The sequence below is a fragment of the Daldinia loculata genome, assembly GCF_022478755.1.
Source record: "Daldinia loculata strain CBS 113971 unplaced genomic scaffold F4817scaffold_6, whole genome shotgun sequence".
In the NCBI taxonomy this organism is placed as follows: domain Eukaryota; kingdom Fungi; phylum Ascomycota; class Sordariomycetes; order Xylariales; family Hypoxylaceae; genus Daldinia; species Daldinia loculata.
In genome coordinates, this window is record NW_026054860.1 from 650,579 (window position 1) to 673,285 (window position 22,707).

General features: G+C 45.6%; 4 protein-coding genes across 4 annotated transcripts; 2 read left to right on the plus strand and 2 right to left on the minus strand.

Moving 5' to 3' along the window:
* Window positions 1-262: 262 nt before the first annotated feature.
* F4817DRAFT_241469 (putative riboflavin biosynthesis protein Rib7) lies at window positions 263-1,626 on the plus strand. Its single transcript, XM_049299041.1, has one exon. The coding sequence runs from the start codon at window positions 453-455 to the stop codon at window positions 1,407-1,409; it is 957 nt and encodes a 318-aa protein (XP_049162499.1). The 5' UTR covers window positions 263-452; the 3' UTR covers window positions 1,410-1,626.
* Window positions 1,627-15,516: 13,890 nt separating this feature from the next.
* F4817DRAFT_241536 (uncharacterized protein) lies at window positions 15,517-16,698 on the minus strand. The gene has a single exon (XM_049299042.1). The coding sequence runs from the start codon at window positions 16,475-16,477 to the stop codon at window positions 15,827-15,829; it is 651 nt and encodes a 216-aa protein (XP_049162500.1). The 5' UTR covers window positions 16,478-16,698; the 3' UTR covers window positions 15,517-15,826.
* A 1,446-nt stretch (window positions 16,699-18,144) lies between these two features.
* Window positions 18,145-20,468, plus strand: F4817DRAFT_241598 (MFS general substrate transporter). Its single transcript, XM_049299043.1, has 6 exons — window positions 18,145-18,468; window positions 18,523-18,832; window positions 18,882-18,940; window positions 18,998-19,037; window positions 19,096-19,614; window positions 19,673-20,468. Exons 1-6 carry the CDS (start codon window positions 18,375-18,377, stop codon window positions 20,346-20,348), a joined length of 1,698 nt encoding a protein of 565 aa, XP_049162501.1. The 5' UTR covers window positions 18,145-18,374; the 3' UTR covers window positions 20,349-20,468.
* Window positions 20,469-21,635: 1,167 nt separating this feature from the next.
* Window positions 21,636-21,907, minus strand: F4817DRAFT_312635 (uncharacterized protein; the record flags this gene model as incomplete). Its single annotated transcript, XM_049300152.1, has 2 exons — window positions 21,636-21,682; window positions 21,739-21,907. The coding sequence occupies 2 exons, from the start codon at window positions 21,905-21,907 to the stop codon at window positions 21,636-21,638; spliced, it is 216 nt and encodes a 71-aa protein (XP_049162502.1).
* Between the last annotated feature and the right edge of the window lie 800 nt (window positions 21,908-22,707).

Here is a 22,707-nt window from a genome sequence, read left to right on the forward strand (position 1 = left end):
ATCGATAGTTATGACCCTTTAGTGAATAAGAGGTTATTAGCTACCTGACTCAAAGGCTCAATTCATGACTTAAAAATAAATGTCTTGTTCTAAAGAGATTATAGTGAGTGATAGATACATAAGCACGTGTAATTAGGTAATTTCAATCAATGGTCGATTAAGAACAATAATATCCCTCTTCGTGCATAAGGGAAAGTATATTTATTTACTAAAAGGGAACAGTTCGCTTTTATGGATTACTAGTATTCGTACTATCCGAATAATTATTAGAGTCTCTAATTATTATAACCCAAATGCGACCAAGTCATCGGCCAACTTCATATCATTATTCTTCCTTAACAGGCCATAACTCACACATTAGTTCACAATAACCATACCTATACCAAAGCATTTCATTAATACAGCTACTTTTCAGCCAGCCGAGTTGATCACTACCACGAGAAAGCCTTCCAATGGCTGAACTTTCTTTAGTATTACCGTCAATCGCGGCGATGCGACTAGAGCCTCATCTACCACCCTTGCAGCCAACGTCCTCTCCAGAGGACGTATCTTCGTCGTCTAAACTACCCTTCGTCACACTAACATTTGCCACTTCACTTGATTCAGCGCTATCCCTCGGGCCGGGTATTAGAACGGCTCTTTCAGGTCCAAAATCAAAGGCTATGACCCATCATCTTCGCAGTCGCCACGATGCCATCTGTGTTGGGGTCGGGACAGCTATAGCCGATGACCCAGGGCTGAACTGTCGTCTCGCGGCTGATGCTCCGTCCTTGGAGACTTCGCCGACCGGTGATACAGCTGGCGTCGGCGCTCTCTTAGGACTTGCCTCCATCTCAACCAAGCAATCTGTGATCGATGAAACTAACAGCGCCATGACTGCGCGTCAACCTCGGCCCATAGTTATCGACCCAAGATTACGTTGGGATTTCACTTCCGAGAGCAAAGTGATGAAGCTGGCTCGGGCAGGCAAAGGCTTGGCTCCATACATCATAACAGCTATACCTAACCCCCCAGAAGATAAGAAGAAATTATTACAAGATCATGGCGGGAAGTTCATCGTCCTAACCCAACCTCAAAACACTATATCTGACGTGGGTCTAAACAATCGTCGTTTTGATTGGCGTGCCATCTTAGCAGCCGTACGGAACGAGGGGCTACAGAGCATCATGATCGAAGGCGGCGGCGAGGTGATCAACTCACTCCTTTCTAAGGAAAATTCACAGCTAATTGACTCGGTTATAATAACTATCGCGCCCACTTGGCTCGGTCAGGGGAGTGTCTTTGTTTCTCCAGCTCGAAGTGTCAATCCCGACGGTAGCCCGAGCCCTGTAGCTCGGCTTTCAAACATAACATACATGCCCCTTGGAGAAGATCTAGTCCTATGTGGAAACTTTGCATCCCAAGATTAATACTTCTGGCTATGCTAATGGTCCTCTATAAAGTTCTGAGTGCATCGTGCTTGATGATCACGTGGCTCCAAATATTATATCGACACGATGAGACTTCTCTTCCTGTGAAGTTGTCTCGAATATTCTCTGGCGTGAGGTCTTTGATATCTTGGGTCCCGATCTTTCGTATATATTCATCTAAACTATAAAATTATCAGCGATGGCCAGGTATCAAGGAACCCAAGATGCAGACGATATTATCATCGAAACTACACGTCTACGTGCAGGACGAAACTAGCCAAAACTTCCTAGGCCTTAGCTATAGAACATAGAGAATGGTCACTACGGATGCGACCCATATGTTCTTTTTGGAAATACTACCTATCTAGTTATCTATCTAGACTCGGATTGAATCGCTCGTATTAGACACCATCTGTCAAGTAGCTATAAGAGGCATGGCGACAGTACCTTTGACAATATTTTCGCCTAGAATTCTGGATAGCACCTTCAAACCAATTATTCTCGTGGTATTATATTCAAGGAGTTATATTTTACAAGCTAGCATAAACGAGATAGATTTAGGGTATTCCAGCTCAACTCCACAGTGTCTCTACAAGCTAAGACACGATATATACCACAACAACAGCCCCTTTCCTTCACGTACGACCATAGGATCTAGAAAACTCGGGATCCCGTCCGCTCTCCCAAAGATAAACTGGTTACCGCCGGATTAGTAACTGGGTCGGTGACGACCAGTGAATCCCCGGTGTTGTACGTTTTGTTTTCATTTTTTGGTCTTTTTTCCAGCCTGGATCATTAGGCTAGGTAGCTTAAGTTAATTGGGTTAGGTACATATTGGGACCAGAGGAAAGAGTCGCCATGGGAAGAACTTGATTATTCGGAATTATCATGAGGTAGACCTAGAAGGCATACGCTTCGTCGTTCCGCAAGGAATTCAACCTAGACTTTAGAGGTCACTAACTACCTACACATACTAAGAATATCATTTACTTTAGATTCTCCTTCTAGAGTTCTAAGAGGAATATCTTTTATGCCTTTCCACGATGTTGGTTCAGCTTAGAGTCAAGATGGATGCTTTTATGCCAGGGCTGGGACTCGATCCCTTCTAGGTTTAATAGTACTTGGGAGCCAACATAACTTTAGCTACTCTCTATACTATAAACTCATCCTCTAGCTATATATGGTCAAAGGTGGCCATATATATATGCGATGCTTCATATGTAGGTAACCTCTTACTAGCTGTACTAAATAAGTACGGCGTCTTTCTAGACAGTTATTACAGTGCAATCCAGCGGTAGAAAAACAATTTTGCTTCTATATAAAGGACTGTGGATCTAACCAGGACCCTGAAACGACACATATATAACTGTTTATCTAATATATCCCAGGGTAACCCCAGGCGATGTCATGAGGTAGAGCAAGAAGCAAGGAAACAACTTTGTTGTTCCGCGAGGAACTCTAAGTTAACTATGAGAGCCTACGGCTATATATACTGGAAGTGTTCTTTGTTCTAAATGAGACATCTAGAATCCTGACAGGTGAGCCTTGTAAGTACGATCCGGAAAGGTAACATTATATCGCCACAGAAGATCCCAGCAGTCATCTATATGTAGAGCCCACACACTACTCCTCGATACCCCGCCCGACTCCTATATATTGACTTTATAGTTATATATAGCTATCTCATGGTACTACCTCATATTAAAATAGTAGTCACAAAGTCATGATGTACCCATATCTAAGAGAAGTAGTAAAGCTAGAAGCCATTAGAAAGTTCACAGGGAGACTATTGCGATATATACCTAAATAGAGAAATGGTTATTTTATCAGTGGTCCTATTTCAGATAGGTTTATAATTTCTATTGTATGCTCGCATCATTGCCGAAGCCAAAGCGAACACTTAAGTAATAAGTAAACCAAGGGTACCTAGGATTTGGTTGGAAGCGATATACTACGAACACAAAAGGACCTAAAATATCAGAAAGAAATTTTACAAAATATTAGTTAATTACTTTTGAGGTCATGTAAATAAGCCTGGTTGATGATCTAGTATATCGATGTCTACTTAAGCTACCTGGTGAGCCACCATGCGCCCTGACCACCTACACTAACTACCTGATTTAAATTACCTCTTATAAGAAACTTCTAGCGTCTTTCTAAACTTGTCATTACATCTTAAGTTATCATCATCATCATCATCATCATCATCATCATCATCATCATTATTGCCGTCATTTTATAAAAGCTCTTCAGATACCGCATCACTACACTAGTAACATCACATGCGCTATTAGCGAAGGGAGAGTCTCCGTAACACCTCGGTACAAGATCTGTGTACCTAAGGCAATAATGACTCACGAAAACGATACTCGGGTGGTGGCATAGGAATGACAATGCGCCCGACCTTGCAGCTAGCTCTGGCATCGTTGTCGTCACTTTACGATCTGCGGCGGTGTAGTTGTTGTTGTTGGTCATAGCCGCATTGAAGTTAAGTTGGATACGAAGCAAAAGCTGAGTTACGCAGCGTTTCGCTTACTATTCCCCAAGAGATATATTGGTTGGGAGTTCGGCCCGCCGTATGCTGTGTCCCGTGACAGCCTCGGGTTACCGAAATGACCTGTCTTGTTCTCCTCTCCCTCGGCAGCAAACATGACCCTGTGGCGCTGGATATAACCATGTTAATGGGAATACTATGTAGAGAACCTACGCTACGCCGGTCACCGAAGACCTGGAAATATCGGCCGAGTTGCAGCATTGCTGCCTTACCAAGCCTATGTCGATGCTTGGGTCCTACACGGGCGTCCCCCACGCTCGCGCCAGCCCTATACGTCAACGCGCTGGAATACAGAGTCCCAAGGACACACACATACCTCGAGTAGGAATGTGGGCGCACGTGCATATGCGTAGAGTATCAGATAGAGATATAAAGTGCTTGTCCTAAGGCTGGGATAAACTACCCAACAACCTGTATGTAAATCTGTACGTTACCCGCCTGATGGTAAGCTTACGCAATAACTACTGCATATAGAGCTATCATTCAAGCATCCACCTAACCCCGACTCTCGCAACCGGATAGGTATGCAAAGTGGGACGACGAAATGCAAGACATGAAGATCGTATTGGTTGCTGGGAGCGAACTGCTCCGGGCCGATCCAGTAATTTGGTTTCTATCGCCTGCATCGGAGGTCGTGCGTTAGCGCTCATCCTCCCCATGCAGATCTGACGAGGAGCTCGGGACCTCTCACCCCTCGCCAGCTTTTAGCGAGTTGGATCCAGACTGTCGGTTGCATCTTACTAAGTTCCCGTGAGCGGGAGGTGGTGCCTTTGGAACGTTCGAAATGCAGCAAAGGCCCGCGGCCCGATCCCGCTTCGCTTCGTCAGTGGTCCGAAGAAGAAAGAACACAATGCATAACACCTTTTCTTATTCCCGCCCCTTTCATCTTGACGATCATGTGGCTCGGGATTTTACAATACGAGGTCAAATCCATACTCTATTGAGCAATGGTAGAGCGACGAACCCGGTTCTATAGCAATCGATGTAGGATTTTTCATACCGTCCAGCATAGTGTGGGTAACGATGCCGTGCCGTAGCAGCCCTCGTCGTGCTTGTTTCTGGTCAGAAGTATAACTTACATGTGCTCCATACGCCCGAGGATTATTGTTCGATTACTCAGATGACATTCTGGACTCCGTCAGCCCAGATACCTACTCTAAGTCCTATTGCAGAAGCAAAACTATTTGTGACACCAAGTTGACCGGAATCTTATGCCGTATGTGGCTTACGGGCGCCATGGTACGCGAGACGCAACTCGCAAACAGTTGTATACAGCCTTGCGGCCATCAGCTACACTCGGGGTTTGTTACTAACCTCACCATTCCCGAGGAAATGAAGGCTGGTCAGCTTATATCCTGTTTCCGAGCTTCAACTGACTGCACACACCCCACGAGTAGACTACAGTAGGCTTGCCCTACCCGCTGCGGGGAAGTAAAGCGGCATTAGCGTAGCCGGGCTGCACGTATTGCCTAGAACTCGCTTCCAGAAGAAGCAGATGATGACCCCGTTCAGGGTTCAATGTCATATGGTTGCTGACAGTCGACCCAAAGAAGTCTTCCTACCCGGCCGTCAGCCTTAAGTAGAGCTCAAGTATATACTATGTATCATGAACATCGGTAGCATTATGGCGGTGAAGGCGGAGGTCGTATTAAGGCTCCATGGGTTCGAGGGTTTAGGAAGGAAATGTTCGAAGGAACTCGTCATATATCTCACGTAACACTGTTAGTTCGTACGTTACCTATAGGAGAACCGGCGGCCAAAGTAAGTGCCCGTCTCATATAAATACGTATAGTGGAGAATGAGCTCTACTAATTCCCCGATAGGATGGTCCTGTACGTGCTATATTACCATTTTCCCGGATCTCGGTACAAGCCGACAGCCCCCTCCTCACGGAAATAAGAGATACAATATAGAAAATAAGACTTGCTTTAAGTTACTTCATGCCTTATTAAACTTGTATATATTAACTAAGCCTTTTGCAAAGACTCAAGGATTTACTTTCTAACAGGTTGGGTGATTAATTTGTATCTCGCCTTATGTTGTGCCATATTCTTTTACTACCTACGTACTCAAGACACATACTCGAAATATAAGCTAACAGGATAGAGCGTACTACATACCTATGTAAGATCGAAAGATATCATGAATGTATACTTAGTCGTCTTGCACGAGACCTTTTATTTATTGAGTCGTTTTTGAGTATCCGTAGAACCCCACTAACCTATATTATAATTGATATAGGTGTATTAAAACTGACCAGAGGCATCATGCTATTAAGATATTATAGAGGCAAATTCTTTCTTAAACCCTATCTAGTAGCTGGAGTTTAGAGAAACACGAATTTTAAGTGGTTAGCTAGAGTGAGAAGACAATATGACGTTTATGATTAATTATTTATAAGGCCTACAATAATCGCTATTTTCGATAAGCAACTTACTCTTATTAGAGTTATTATCTTATTAACATGGTAGTTGACGTTATTCTAATTGACATTGACATTTTATTTCTTTACCTCATAAGAGAGATGGAAATGTAAGTTAAGTAAAATCAACTTACAGAGCTACCAACTAAACCTAAATCTATTCGAAAGAGTATAAGGAAGTCATAACTCATACGACACATAGACAGATAGGTAGCAGGCTACCAAAGCCTAACAGGGATATTGAGAGTTAGCGACCATCGCGGGTCGGAATTTGCCTACCCCTGCTATGAGGGCTAGTTCAACCTAGATCTACCAAAGTGCGAGCCTCATACTACATAGAGTAAGCCTCTTCCGCCTTATTTGAGGCTAGAGTCTTAATAAGCCGTATCGGGCCACCGCCTCGTTGAGCGAGGCTAGCATACTTGGTTGGCTATCACCTCCATGTATATTCCGTATACGAGTGAAGCTAGCTAGCTAAGGAGCATGCAGCGACTAAAAGCCAGGGGGCCAAGTCGCGCGCCGCTGGGAACATACGATCAGTACATACATAGATTCTAGAGGCGCCAAGACTTAAGTCAATGCATACTCTAGGTTTCTCCAGCTTGTACGAAGCCCGAGGAGTTCGTGCGTATGTATGTGGAGAAGGGAGAGAGATAGGGAGTGGGGATTTGCATACTACCTAGGTACGCTATATGTATGTAGTAGAAGTTGACCAGGGGAAGAGAAAGAAAAGGTGGGCACTCCCGCGACTACAGTCTTATATCAGATATCAGTTTCATTAGTTTCATATAAAAGAGATCTAACAGTCCAATCTTTATTGGTACCGGTTATTTATAGTCTATATACGCAATACTACATAACCTAGTCATCTATTATCGAGAAGCTACCTAGTCAATTCTGTAAATGGCTAGTATAACTTACTTGTACGTGGACGAACCTCCTTTCATCCGCTATGTGGCGGTGGACTGCCTAAAGCTTTGATGATCCCTTGTTGAATAGCTGGCTGTATACATGTATAGTCCTCTCAAAGTGCGGTGTGGCGAGATCCGTCCCATGTGGGCATTTTCTGAGCCTGGAGTGTTGTATATGGACGCTATCTACCTGGGTAATTTGGTTCTCTCAATGAACGGCGCCATAGATAGTCGACACGGTGGCTTAGGAAAGTCTGGTAGTCATGGCATTTCGGGAGCACCTCCGACGGTAGCATTAGCTCGCAACGCTATCTGCCTATGAATCGTTCGATGACGTATCTAGTGATGTGAGCTACATGTAGCATGGGTCAGAGACTTGGGGATCTCTGTTACAAAGCCTATAACCTATCTGTAGGAGATAAAAGTATCTAGTACAATGATGATATGTAGGTAGATATCTCCGAAACATTTCTCATAACATTGAGATGGCACGACATAGTATGGCTAACTAACTTGAGGTAGATAATATCGTTATTTCCTAATAAATGTTTCATTTTATAGGAAAACATATTGACAACTCCTTACATATCGAATAGCCTAGGCAATATTATCTTTCTAATAATATATCTACCTAGTGATGAAGCACTATTGAACTACCTTGTGAAAAAGGTAGTTTCCGATCATTACCTACATTCAGATCAACTCGGCATATATGAGATAGACGCTCATAATTATACCACGATCGTCGCCAATGCAGCATCATGCCATTATGACCTTTTTCTCCCTTCTACCTAAGAAGAGCGAGGCGTCCACACGTCACCTGGAGGCATCATGCCCAGAAAGCTGCAGAGTTGGCAAAGACGAGATTGGGTAGAGCTGTCGACAGAGGGGTGAAACTGCCAGACCAGGTGCCGTGTTCCGTGTTCCGGTCACTTCCCTTCCTCAGATGCATGGACTCGATAGAGAGAGCTAGCTTAATCGCACCAATCTCAAGAGGCTTTCGATATGTATTAGTTGTTAGGTAGTCTACGTTTCTGGGCTATCGAGGTATGGTTATTCTGTGGATCTGCGAATAGATACCTAGTACTCTTTTCTTGGTCTGGGGATTGATGAGAAACCTGCGTTGCTGCTGAACTGGAAGCTACTGGACAGACCGATGCGGATGTTGAGGAGGCGCTTTTCGATAACCTATACCAGAGGATCACGCCCCTTCAGAAGGTATAAAATTCGGTAGAAGATTGTACATCAAGGCTTCGTCCATATACGCCCAAGTATTGTGGAGGATGAGGTCGAAGTACTGAGTATCGCTGCCCAAATTTCCAAAGATCTGCGCCAATTATAGGAGGCTTAGCCTCCGCTCATGAACTATGCAGTCGTTGGGCTTCCAGTGGCGCCGCACATCTCGCCAAATCTTGCCTTCACAACAGCCTAGGGTTTTCTGGCCGTTCTGCCCCAGCTACCAACCACGCGAGTAAGATTCGCCTACACAAAGCAGCTTACAAATCAACCCCTCTGGTAGATTGCCGAACTGATCAACACCACTCACAATCTGGCGAGAGTACATGTGGGGATCCAAGAATGGGACGCCGGTGAATAGGCTTGGATCATTAGGCCACAAATCCTTCGCATAAATCAAGTTGCAACAAATATCAGTCACGAGCTAGTTTGTTGGGGAGGTGCAGAAGCGCCAGATCACTCTGAATGCTAGGTAAGATAGGTATCTATGAGGAGATAGAGTATGTCTCTAACAGTCGTCGGGCGATCCTCAGGATGGATAGGCCACCTGCAAATCGAGATTGCAGACCAAGCTTATCTTGTCTGTTCGATGATATCCAATTGGTCCTTAGCTTGAGATCATAATGTTCGAGACTGACTAACTCCCCTTGTCCTCGACGCCTGAAAGGGTAATACATGTACCTCCTTGAAGGATCTCGTCAGGACCCCGCGGGCTGCGAGGCTTTAATTATGATGAGCGCGGGGAAGAAATCTCGTGTCGAAAGCTGGAGCCGTGCTGGGGACGGCTCATGCTTCTGTCATAAATGACAGGATACATTCGTGGACCCCTGAATAGATAATCTACCATGATCCCCCGTGATAGAACCCTAGTCATTTTGTTGTGAGGCCGCGTGGCTTACCCAGCTGCATGCAAGGGGTCTTAGACACCTCAGTCGTCGTGTAACCAGGCCAAAGTGATATCATCATCAGGACGAGGCTCTCGATAGAGGGATCTTCTATGATGCTTCCCCTTGAAGCATAGCAACTGCTTTGGTCGACACTATTGCTTTATGGTTCCGAAGATGCTACCGGATAAGAAGATCTTATGATTATCTCTTGCCCAGTATCAATCTGTATTGGAAAGGAATGTAAGAAAGGAAATCATCTGTCCGTATATGGTATCGCCGTTGTACTTCAAGTAACTAAGGCTAAGTTAAAGTGCTTACCTACCTACTCCTTACGGATTTAAGAAGCGGCCCGTGCCTCTTTTCAACCCCTATGGTCGGTAAGGCAAAACCATTTGGAAAAGAACACTTGTCGCTTTTTAGGTACTTGGCCTTCCCCTTATGAGTGTTCAATATTATCGATACTCAACCTCGGCCTATTCCAAAGTTTCTATATATCTGGTTCAGCGTCGCTGCTTATTGTGGTTAGGTACATCAGAACCAAGCTTAGATCATATCGAAATGTTTGTAAGTCCAGGCCTATTTGGAATTATCTCACTTCTAATAACTTGTCGTGATTAGGGAAACAAAATAGTTGTAAGTGGTCAATGTGCTAGGGCAAGGCTTGACAACCTGTCATTCGCCTTTCAGATTCTCACAGTGTAGGCAACTCGTCGAGCGGGGTTGTTTATTATTGTCCTGCGTGATTAATACCCCTTGTTATCCATCTAGAAGTCTTTTGTCGTCCTCGCAATGACGCACATGATGTAGAGTCTGTCAAATCAACAATGCAGCCGTAGCATCAGGGACAACCCTAAAAGAATTCTTCATACCCTAAAGGCAGGGTATTAACGCGCCCGTGTAACGCGGGTGCGAATCTGCGAATCCCGGAAGTCCCGGCGCCTTGCTATTTTTCCTCCAGTGTAATCTATCTCACTAAAAGGTCGCAGTAACGGCGCGCGACTTGCAGGAGGGTGAACTAAGCCACAGTGTTGAGGGTACATATATCAAAAGTCGAGTTAACTTCGCCCTGAAGAGAATGTTGGTTCGCAGATAGAGAAGATGCACTTCTATGATAAGCCTGATCACTTAGTTCGACCAAAGTAGACTCAATAAGGAACATTGCGATATTGCATATGCCGGTAAACAAATATAGCTCGCTACACATATATACTATATGCGACGCTCGTAAACTACGGTTACCTATTATTCATTATTCTTGTGTAACATCATGTACGTTTTGGTTTGAACAGAGGTTGGTCGCTAGGATGGACCTCGCATATCGTACACTGCATCTGCATGGCGGGAGGTGCGTAGATCGGATTCAAACCCCGGCCCGGGAAGTTGTTGTCCAGTAGTTTGCCCTCGGGTCATAGCATAAAGGCAGATGTTCGTCGACGTAAGTGTTCGTCCTAATGGACGCGATGGATTCGAGATAAGTAGACGATCTGCATGTAGATAGATAACCCTTGCAGGGATGCGGTGATGCGAAGATATGAATATTGCCCGTCATCATTTATCCGTGTAGCACAACTAGCTGGATAGGTATCGACCTGCAGTTGAAAGGAAAGAATGGTTGATATAGATGTAGTCCCTAAGTTGCCTTAGACGGTCTAGAAAGTGAGTAGTATGTCGTTGGCGATATATATCAAAGCTAGTGTGCTGAAGCTGAAGTTGCGGCTACTGGACAGTGCCAATCGATGCTGTGGGAGGTTGCGATCCGATGCCTGTCGAGTACCATGGTAGGAGCGGCATGTGACCATCCTACCAAAGCCGGGAACCGTTGTCGACGTTGGGACGTTGGGACATGCGGTAAGCTGACTACCTGATAGTAATAATTCGGATCACCGTGCCTTATCAGGACAAGGCAAGGGATACGTAGAAGAAGAAAAAAGTAGTATCATGAGTAAGAAAACCAAACAGATATCGTCGATATTGGACTGCTCTCCGATAACTCCGATGTACATGTAGGATCACTCGTGAACAGTAGCTCCCATAAACCCGGTCTTACGATAACGATCATTCTTGGCCCTACAACGGCATGGCCAGATTTGGAGATGATTAGGCCGGGGTTAACTGCAGGACCCTGGTGACGCAATGTGAGAGTTGTAGTGAAAGTGGACGTTTACAAAATCATGTTCAAACACGATAATTTTTCGAATTAAATATTGTACTGTTGTATTCGCACCAGTTAGCGTATTGCAATGGGGCAAGCTGGTCCGCAAAAGGAATCTCTTAACTAAGAGACGGCGGGAGCTAAGAGCGGGAGTGCCCGGAGTTCACAGCATAAGCCGGATATTGAGAAGGACAGTCGAGGGAAGCGTCATATGCGGGTTAGCATGCGTAGGGCAGCATGGCGCATATATGGCCAAGTATAGGTAGGTATTCCATAATAAGCGGCCGGCAGACCAGGCATGGTGGATTTAACGAGGATCTGGTATGCTTAGTTAACGTTGCGGAGAGGAACACATGCAGCCAGAGCCTAAACAGGTTGGGCGAATGCAGCTCGTTGCAAGTCTGTGGCCGACACTTTGACGTGAGCTGCATCAAGGCGCAGTGGCGGCCCAAAGATAGAGTATCCGCCATCTCCTATCCTTGGTAAACGGAGTTCCTCCGGAGCTTCTTTAACGACGATTGGTGGTGAGTCATCCCATGGCAGCCGCTGGCGTGCGGTCCGCACTAATGAAACATCATGGATCTGGATCTGTTTTGTGAGGCCTCAAGGTTGGAAATACAGTTAATAGTTGCGTGAACTAGTAACCAACTTGGCACGTCGGCTCGGCTGTATGCAGGTGACCTCCTTATTTCGATTAATACATACAGTGAGGGTATTTATGCAGGAAGACGCCTCAAGTCAATTCCTATATCGATCTAGACGGCCAATGGCTGGCCGGGCTTATCATCATTGTTCGTATGATAGGTGCCTCGTGAAGTTAAGAAAGAAGACAGGAACAACAAGGTAATAGGTAGAAGTATACGAGATACCAGTAATGATGCTATTAATATATAAGAATACGATAATATTAGGTAGATGGATATAAATGGTTATAGAGATAAAGACTACCACATATTAATGTCTTGGGGTTGAAGCTTTGATGATAGATGACCCTGTCGGCGAGGCAGATACCGAAGTCGGTAGGTATAGAAAGGTGGAGGAAGTCACACCTGATTACCTCCTTAGGTACCTTAGGTACCTATGTTACATTAGGTTAGGTAATTCATCCAATATATCGAAAACTTAAAGTGCATTATTATATGCACTTACCTCATTTAGGTGTACGCAGTATATATAGATAGTATCGGTACTTCCCCACGTGGCAGTTGGTTGATCTGCAACTGCACGGCGTATCAATCGGCCGTCAAGTTTCAAAGAAAATATTTTGATTTGATTTTATGTATTTACATACCTAACCTACCTAGGTACCTTGACGGGGCTACGATTAATTACTTACATATAGGTATACCTACCTACCTACCCTATATCAAATGTACATTTCCTAAAGTATCATGCAGTGTTCATGTCGTCAATGTCCAAAACTTAAGCCATAACTACCTGATTTGTCAAACATGCCCGTCTTCAAATTTTCAATATCTAAGTTGCTCTTTTGCATCTGATAAAATGGAATCTATCGTAGCTTCGGCAACTCGTTATGAGATAGGGTTTCTTTAAAAATGGCATTAATCGCTTATATTACCTGTAATAGCGCTAGGTATCAACGGGTGTGTCAGGGTGCCAGACTAAGGGAAACAAGACAAGGCTCTGCAACTTGAAGTTGTCATCACATCATAGGAGCAACCTCCAATGAACCACCTCGTTATCCTCCGCCTTATCCCCTTGAGTGGGCTCCAATCGGTTCCCCCACCGGTGGAAAGCCGTATCGCGCCAGATTGGAGGCTCATCATCCGATTTCATGTCGACCGGCTAGCATTCATGCTTCTCCCCGGTGCATTCATCGGTCCAGCGATCTAAAGTTCGTGGTTATCTCACACACTTTTCTCACGCATTTTTATGCCGGTACCAAGAGGCGTCGATGCTATTCGCCGGTGGTTTCCTTTCTTTTTTCTAGTCTGTCCCTCTTGGCCGTTTCTGCGTCTTGCGATAATACGACAAGCACTATACATCTAGGCGGGCTGTGGAGCCGGGTCAAGTCCCGGCTGTCGTCAACCGTGCCGAAATGTCTCACCGCCGACCGCCATTCCCTATTCGATTAAGTCTTTGTTTTTCCAACTATAGTCCCGAGATAATCCTTGCACTAGTAGCCTATACTTAATCGTCTAATCATTTATATTCGCGGAATATTATCATGGCATAGGACGGTCCGGCAACTAGCTCCACAGCTACCTTGACAGCAGTGCAGCACCAGACACCCCCCTTTCCCTTAGTCCCGCGAGGCTGTTGCAAGGCGCTAAAGAAGGGGGAAGAGTGGGTAGTGAAGAATGCTGTCCATTCGGGACTCTTGCCAGCTCCGAAGGAAATTTGAGCTTTTGGTCTGAGGCCAGCTTCCGCGTGTGTAAGTTTAAGTTAGCGAGGCTTGCCCTGACCAAGCTGCAAAACTGGCTGCAAATGTACAGTTGATGTACATCATAAGAATACCCTAACCTTAGTTACATACCTATCTATACGTATGTATGTACCTCGTCGTTAGGGATTTCATTTACCTATGTAGTAGGTATTGTCGTCCTAGTCTTAGACCTTGATCCCTATTGTCCGACTAAGCTTTACCTATGTATTAGTGCTAACAAAGAAACCCGGTCAGAGGAAATTATCATTAAAAAGGGTATAGGCATAAGAGGATCAGCAAATTTCACGATGCCCTAGGTCTTTTTTGATCCAGCTAGCTGATACGTGCAAATTTCTCGTCGGGCATCGCCGCAGAATCCCATCTTCAAGTCCAACGCCGGCCAAAAGGGGCGGTGAGCTATTGACGTAATCGGGTCCTTAAGAACCCGATAAACCTCCGGTTACTGGAGACAACGCAGCAGCCCTGCCACAACTCGGTTTTCATGGGAAAGGGAAAATTTCCATCATCTTGTAGGCAACCCAGGTGACCGGTACAGCAGGTCGCGCACGATGTTGACGTGCCTCATCAAACGTGGACCTTCTGCTGCACGACATTGCATGTTCCACATGTACTATATATGCAGAATATCTGAATCTAGCTTTCCGCTACTAGGCTGATAGCGGATGTTTGCTGATTCGTGCATAGCACTGCTTTTCTCGATATATTCGGAGTTAGTAATTTTCCAAAAACCCCCCTTCTCTAACTCGATTAGAGTCACGCTAAAGTCGATGATCCTAACAATCCATCAATATCGATCTCGTTTCGGAGGATAGATCATATGATCACGTCTGCATGCGCGTCCCATTTTCTCCTTTTTCCAGAAGACAGCAATTCCTGGAACGAAAATCAGATCTACGAAGTACCTAAGTAGAAGAGAAAGAGGAAGAAGAAAAAAAAAAACAAGGGAGTGACTAGCATAGTACTTATGGCTTGGCGTTTAAGGCGAGCGAGAAAGTTTTCCTAAACGGCAAGCTTCCGGTAGTCAACATCAAGGCGCCAAATGGTTGGGTCAGGCTTGTAGATCAGGGTTTACCCTTGTACCTGAAACCCCCCATACGGTATCCTTGAAATTGGACGATCATGACAGCCGTGCGCCCTGAACAGAACACAGGGCGAAAAAAAGAATCTCTGTTATTTGTGAGCGATGAACATCCCTGTGCAGAGCCTGGAAATACGCATACCCCGTGCATATCTCGGTATAAGGGGAAAAGGCGGCATCCTTACTTTTTTCTAACAAGCGATCCTATTCGCAGTGAGTAGCTCACGCTAAAAATCCGAATTGGCGAGTCGATGACCTTCTCGGCTTCTCCGCAGCCGCGCATGTTTTGTAGCGGCTCACCGGATCTTACCCGACACGCCGCGGAGCTCTAGATAAGATGTCTAGGTTAAGCTAAAGGGGGGAAGAAAAAGTGAGGGAAAAAAACCAAACCACAGACTTCCTTTCCATTCGGAACAAGCTCCTGGGCTACTCAGCACTTATTACGAAATTTCATTTGCCACATGGTCCGACAGGGACTATCCTGCCAGCACTTTTCTAGAACGTTACGGATTTGTTCCATAGCCTAGCCTGCTCTAGCGCCAAGGAGATAAAGCAGTGGAAAACTTGGCCAGCTCGGGGAGAAAAATAGTTGTGGAGTCTTGACCGTGAGATTGTACGAAGTTGTACTATTCGCAAACGGTTTTCTGATCGTCAAGCTACGTGTACGATGCGCTCAGCTGACAAGACAGCTATCTCCACCGCTGTGTTGCATGGAGCTTTAATGAAAGTACACTTGAATTGTTCGGCGACTTTCTTCAGTTATGAAACGTCTACTCATGACTAGAATGAGAGTGCAACCACGCGGAAGAGGGGGAAAGGGCTAAAACCCAAGCCATCACCGAAGGTGAAGAAGCAGATTTCTGTACGTCAATTTGATCACCCAGGTTCCGGTACCAAGTTAGGGGAATGTTGCGGTAACTGATCGTCGATATTGAATAACTATGGGAAAAGACGATTAACGGCACGCACTTGCAAGGTATTGCACAAGGATAAGGCGTCGTATACTGTGGGGAATTTATGTTGCATTGCTTAAGACTGTAATCGTCAGATAACGACATCGTTACCCTAAACCAGTCTTGACTATCCGCCTCATTTATCACCCGAGATAAAAAGAGTGGCGGCATTATGAAGGGTTTCGGCGCGGATGAGACGGGTTTGTCTCCATGAGCTGTGAGCTGTGAGCTGTGAGCTGTGAGCTGTGAGCTGTGGAGAGAGATTGCAAACGAAATCGTTTGACTCAACGTACTCAGCAGATTCCCCGCCGTCGAGATGACGGGACCAGGCCAGGCCAGGCCAGGTACGGTACATACAAGTTGTATGATACAAGGACAAGATGATGACGGGTATGCAAAATCAACGTGATGTTGTTCACTGTTCAATGAAGGGAAGTTTCGAAACGGGCAGCAGCACCGACGAAACATACCGGGCGCGGCAATTCCGTAGACTACCGGGTGTAGCACAACATGCGCATAAGATGAAGACGGGGGTCATATTCCGAGTTCGTGGGTGCAGCTCTTGTCGCGTCCGCACGTCACACATCCACAAGTAGAAAAGAGCAGGAATAAGAAGAAGGGGAAATAATGATGATGATAATAATGATGATAATAATTATGATAATAATTATAATAACAATAATAATGCCTAAAGTAACAATAACATATCTAATATCGTGGCCTTGTAACGGGTTATTCTCGGGTATGGGGATACATGGTAACTACATTAGTTCCAGTATGTACATACATTAGGTACGATAGGTAATACTATGAGGTACTACATCATACCTACATACCTATGTACGTATGGTACGGGTTACATACCTACATAGGTACCTACCAGGTGGTATGTAGGTAGGTATTAAAAAAAGGAAGAAAAAAAAGAAAAGAAACGAGGCTTGGCGGAGCTGGGCTGAAGCCCTCTGCAGAGCCTGCGTCATGGTTGACGATTCTCCTCAAGTCCCCCGTACCGGCCATTTGGTTCATCTCAAAGTACCCCAGTTGTGCTATTTCCGTTGCCCAATCCCACTCTCAGCCACGCATAATCGGTATCCCCTCGCCCGGTTCACTTTCTTCTTCTTCTTCTTAAGCCTCTCTCTCTCTCTCAAGAGCAATCGGAAGGCTGTGGATAATTCTTCACCGCTCAACTGTTTTAACTGCTGCCGTCTTCCCTAAGTGTCGTGTCAGGTCCGTCCGCTCAGATCCCCGGCGGCTCCACCATTCAGCTTTGGTGTGTGGTGAAATTGCCAATGAGCTAGACGCTCACCACCGGCCGGCTTATTATTGAAGGGTTTAAACCCAAGAGGGAAAGGTTCACTACCCTTTTACATATTCTTCTGCTTCTAAAGCTGGCGGACACCGGCAGGTCTGGGTTACTACCTCAACCCCTTGTCCTGTCAGAGCATCCAATGCCGGAGGGTAGCAGGACCTTACCTAGTAGGGATCTATGGTGTACCGGGTACTTCTCGTCAACCCTCAATGTGCTAAGGTGCTTCCATCATCCCAGTCAAAGCATTTTCCGTGACCCGCGTGGTCATTCGAGTCAGGCTGCATTTGCTGCTCCTTATGCAACCCGTAAGGCTCCAGAAGCAGAGGGCCAAGTCCCGACTTTTCTCATTTGCAGGTACATGTCATCGCTATACCCCGTACCGCCTCGAGCATGGGATGAGGGATCCACTAGTAGTCCACTTATGGCTTCCATGACAGAGTTGTTTCCACGAAGTTGGGACTCCATACCTTGTGAGACCATCGCCGCGTTACACCTGGCACTGCTGGAAGGATCATCTATTGCACTTGCACTTGCACTCGCCCTTTGCTTTTCGCCTAACATCTGTCACCGCTGGTTCCAATATTATATAACTTAATATCCGTCACCCGCCATGGATACCTACGTCGGTTGGCTTGTTTCTAGCCTACTTCTATCAGCTTTCTTTTCCTTCTCCTCCTCACGGTGCCAAGCTGATTATTATTCACCCTTCCCGTCGTCGTTGTTGTTGCGTGGCTTTAGTACACACACGCAGCCTTTGTCGAACATAACAACTCAACGGTGCCGGGTTGACAAGTCACTCCCGCTTGTCTCTCTAACTTCTAACTTTAGACTTCCTTGATTGATCTATAAAATCTGCCAAATATTTTACACCCCTCGGGTCCCGAGTGGCCTAGTTTATATCCTTCCATCTTAAGGTTCGAGAGACTTCCGAGCCACTGCCCAGCTTAGAGCTCGGCATAGCTATATTAAACCTGTCCAGACGCCCAACACCGTTGCGGCTCTCTCATCTATCCCGTCTTTCATGTAGCGCACCGCACCGGCGGAACCACGAGTATCATGAGGAATAATTCGTTTATGAAGGATACTCGTCCTTCTAATGTTCGTAATGGCGCCATACCACCGTTTCCAAAGCGACAGATGCTAGTCCTAGGTATGATTTGGTTAGAAATATGTATCGTGGGCCTTGGGCTGATATGTCAACTAGCAATCTGTCGAATATGCGAGCCAATCGCGTTTATGGGCATCTTCCCGTATATCTACTTTATGATCGAGGATTTCCACATCACCGAGGATAAGAGCAGAATCTCATTTTACGCCGGCATGGTTACATCAGCCTTCACCTTTGCCGAATTCTCCACGGGGCTCCTGTGGGGGCGGCTGAGTGACAAGGTTGGAAGAAAGCCTGTGTTGCTTACGGGTCTCATCGGTACAGCTCTGAGCGTTTTGATCTTCGGCTTCGCTCCTAACTTGACGGTTGCGCTTATTGCCAGAGCCATCGGAGGGCTTTTGAACGGGTAAGATGCCATATCTGTCCAGTTCGAACTTATACTAACTTAGAACTAGGAATATGGGTGTGCTTCAGACGACAGTAGCTGAACTAGTAACTGCCAAAGAGCATCAGCGTAAGCTTAGTCGTCACAGCGGGGCATTCTGGACAAGATAGCTAATTATCGTGATAGCCCGGGCTTACACTATAATGCCTGTCGTATGGTGTTTAGGGTTAGTTACGACGCCTAAAGAGTCGTTATGTTCCTAGTTTTATCTAACTCTTTACCAGGTCGATTGTCGGTCCTATGATCGGTGGCGCGCTCGCCCGGCCGTGTATCAGCTACCCAGGTTTATTTCCGGCCGGTAGTATCTGGGACAAATATCCGTATCTTCTTCCTAACCTTTTCAGCGCTTTCATCGTAGTGGTTGGCGTTGTTAATGGAATCCTGTTCCTTGAGGAGACTCACCCTGAGAAGAAGCTGAGGCGGGATCGAGGCCTAGAACTTGGAAATTGGATCCTATCGAAATTGCCGATTTTTCGAAAATGTGCCGAGTCGCGGGATGAGAAGTCTAAACTGGCCGAGATGGAAACGCAACCCCTTATCGACCACGATGAACAGCTACCCGGGTATCAGACCAACGAGAACTCCCCCGAAAACTCACCACGCATCAGATCAGCCTCCGTTCCTTCGATATCATGGGATTCGCTTGACCTCGAAAGCGGACACGGAAACTCAAACCTTGGCGTCTCTAGGATATTCACTCGTCCAGTGGTCCTAAACATCATCTCATTCGGCATTCTAGCTTTGTATGTTTACTATTTCTACCATGTTAGGGAAATTCATTGCAACTAACGCGTCTCGAAGCCACACGATGACTTTTGATCAACTCTTCCCAGTATTTCTAAGCACCGCGCCACCGGACCATCCGACGCCACCTTCGCTCCCTTTCAAATTTGTCGACGGTTTCGGTCTTGATAGCAAGACAGTCGGTATCATTCTAAGTGCTCAAGGCGCGTATCAACTGCTCATCAACATGTTCATAGTTCCGCCGGTCCTAAAGCATTTTGGCGCACGTCGGCTATTCCGGTTCTTGGTTATCGCTTATTTCTCGCTTTACTTGATCACGCCATATCTAGTCCTTTTACCCGAGAAGTACCGTATGATTGGCGTTGGAATGGTATTGGTCTGGAAGTGCACATTTGCTAGCATGGCATACCCGAGCAACGCTATTTTGACCGCAGATTCGTCACCAAGCCCCCTTGCCCTCGGTACCATCAATGGCGTAGCAGCCTCGACTGCGAGCTTGTGCCGTGCATTCGGTCCAACCATTTCCGGTATTCTCTATGCCGTCGGCCTGAAGTCTGGTTATTCGGGCCTAGCATGGTGGTGTAGTGCCTTCGTGGCTATTGGTGGTGCGATCGTTGGACTTCAGATTCAGGAACCGCAAAGCCATATAGACGGCAATGCTGCTCCAACTAATAATAATCTAGAAATAACTAATGTTACCGATCGAGCGGCTTCGCCCGAACCGGCATCATAGAGTGGGCCGGAGTTTATTTGCGGCTAGTTTCAGGGCCATGTTTTCATTCTTGGCGGGATTCCAGGCATAACAGGGAGCTTTGGAACATTCGGGTTACGACGTTTAATGACTTGTTCCTTTCCTCGGCGCCGGATCATCGCGGTTCTAATCGAATCGCCTCATCGTCGTCGTTTACGTCTCTGGTTGGGGAAAAAGTTATTACGCTTATTACTACATAGACTGGATTGGGCAACTAGATCATGTTCCTGGCATTGGGAACCACTACGATACCTCTGTACAATGACCAAAAATCAGGATTTCGGGGATCACACAGGGGAAAGGGGTCACCATTTGTGAAACGAATATTGTGTACTGGGAAAAGAGCCTCAATCTGGGCATGGGAAAGGGGGCTTAGGGAATTTCGGTACTGTCGAGTCATTTCTATTATACCTTGTCTGCATCATTCTTCCGAGTTAGGGGGGTCAAGGCGTTTTTCAAGTACGAGGGTTTTTTGCTATTTATTCTCTTGGGCGAATCATTATTTGGGGCATTCCATAGTTGGGTCTTGTTATTTTGGGAAGTTTAGCAACAGAAGCTCACCTGGGCGCATATGGTAGAAAGGGCTTGGGAAGGAGACGTCTCATAGACGAAGCCGGTCGTTCGTATCAATGAAGAATATTCTTATTAATGCATCATCCTTCAATATGACCTTAGTTGTCCGGCCTAGTTGCCTATTCTTGATATGGGTACCTACTTTACGAAATGGTTATATAAGGGAGCTCCGAGGGAAAATGGGTAGAGTAAGACGTGGTAGCGTAGCTTACTGAGAGCTTGTTCGTAATAGTATACTGAATATTCACATTTTAGCTTTACTATAGTAACCGCTTAAACCATCTACCTCATTATATACTCGATTGGCCTTATAAGTAGGTCATCATCCAACTTATAGTGCTCTTGATAATGTCGCTCAGAATATTACTACGCGTAGTCCTAACAGTCGATGCCTGTATATACACTTGAATCTTCCAGACGGAAAATTTCCTAAGGATCTTATTAGAGTGTAGCACACATGTATCTTAATACCCAAATAACTATTATTCAAGTAGAGGAATATGTAGGTTTATGGTCATGTCGAGCTATAGGATTAACACTAACTAAATCGTATTTTCCCAGACAGCCCTATGAATTCCAACGTTAAGGGCAAGAATCTCCAAGCCATCAAAAGGTGTCCATTTGAGATTGAAACGTAGTCTTAGTTAATAAGCACCCAAACTTGGACCGAGACCAACTTTGCTCTAAGGTAGCCTTCTAGATCCAAGCCCTTTCTTTCGTAGCCTCGCTCGTCGGCGTGATTGCTGGGCATTAATGTTAGCTATGACTCCCATCACATAGTTTCAGACTATAAGTTTACCCACCTTCACAGCATCAGAGATGTCGTAGGCAATAGGCCACCCGTCAGATTCGGCTCGCAGCCGATATCTCGTAGTCAGGTATGTAGCACGACGCAGGTCCCGACCCGTCCACTTTAGCTTATCTAGGATACGCTGGGGGTCTGGGTGAGACCGGCGATGGAGCACCATGACCAGCCATGTCTGGACATTTTCGGCCGTGGCGTCTTTGGCAGGGACGTTGTCCACGATGTCCGCCTAGGACTCGACAAGGAACCGTCTTTGGTTACTAGACAATGCCCGCCGTGCCCGTCGTTTCTTGCGCGTAGAGTGTCCATATGATTGGTTGCGGTTTCGATCCGCTTGTAGAAGGCTGGAATTAGGCGGTGGCATATTTGCCTCTGGAAGTAAAGTGCTGCTAACGGCGATCATGCTTGGCGAGTGTTTCTGTCTCGAGACTACTAGGTATTGTAGAGTTTTTTTTTTTAGGAGTATGCGTATATTTCTTTACTTGATACTGTTGTTCATGTAAATGATGATGTAGATGATGCAGGTATAAGCTGTTAGTTGAATAAGTTTGGACGGATAGGTAGTATTAGGCGAGTTCTTTATTGACATATAAAAGTAGGGCTTCTATAGTATCTATAGTCGAAGAAAGAGCAACTTCCAGCAGTTAGTTATATAAAAGCAAGCACATCTTCTATACATGTAGTTATACCTTACCCCATACATGTGTGTATATGTACCTATATACCATAGACACTACGTATAGTATCGACTATGCCTTCCCTCATGTTGTAATCAAGGAAACAACTGCTCCTTACTCTAAGGCTACATGTAAGTTCCGGATGCTGCTAGTTTGTTACAGCAGACTAAGCTGACGACAAATATAGGTGTCTATAATGTAGACTCAAGCGGATATATTGATCGATGGGCTGATAGTCATTCCATAGTGTTACCTCCACTAGTTCGAGGTCTCGAGAAGTCATGTT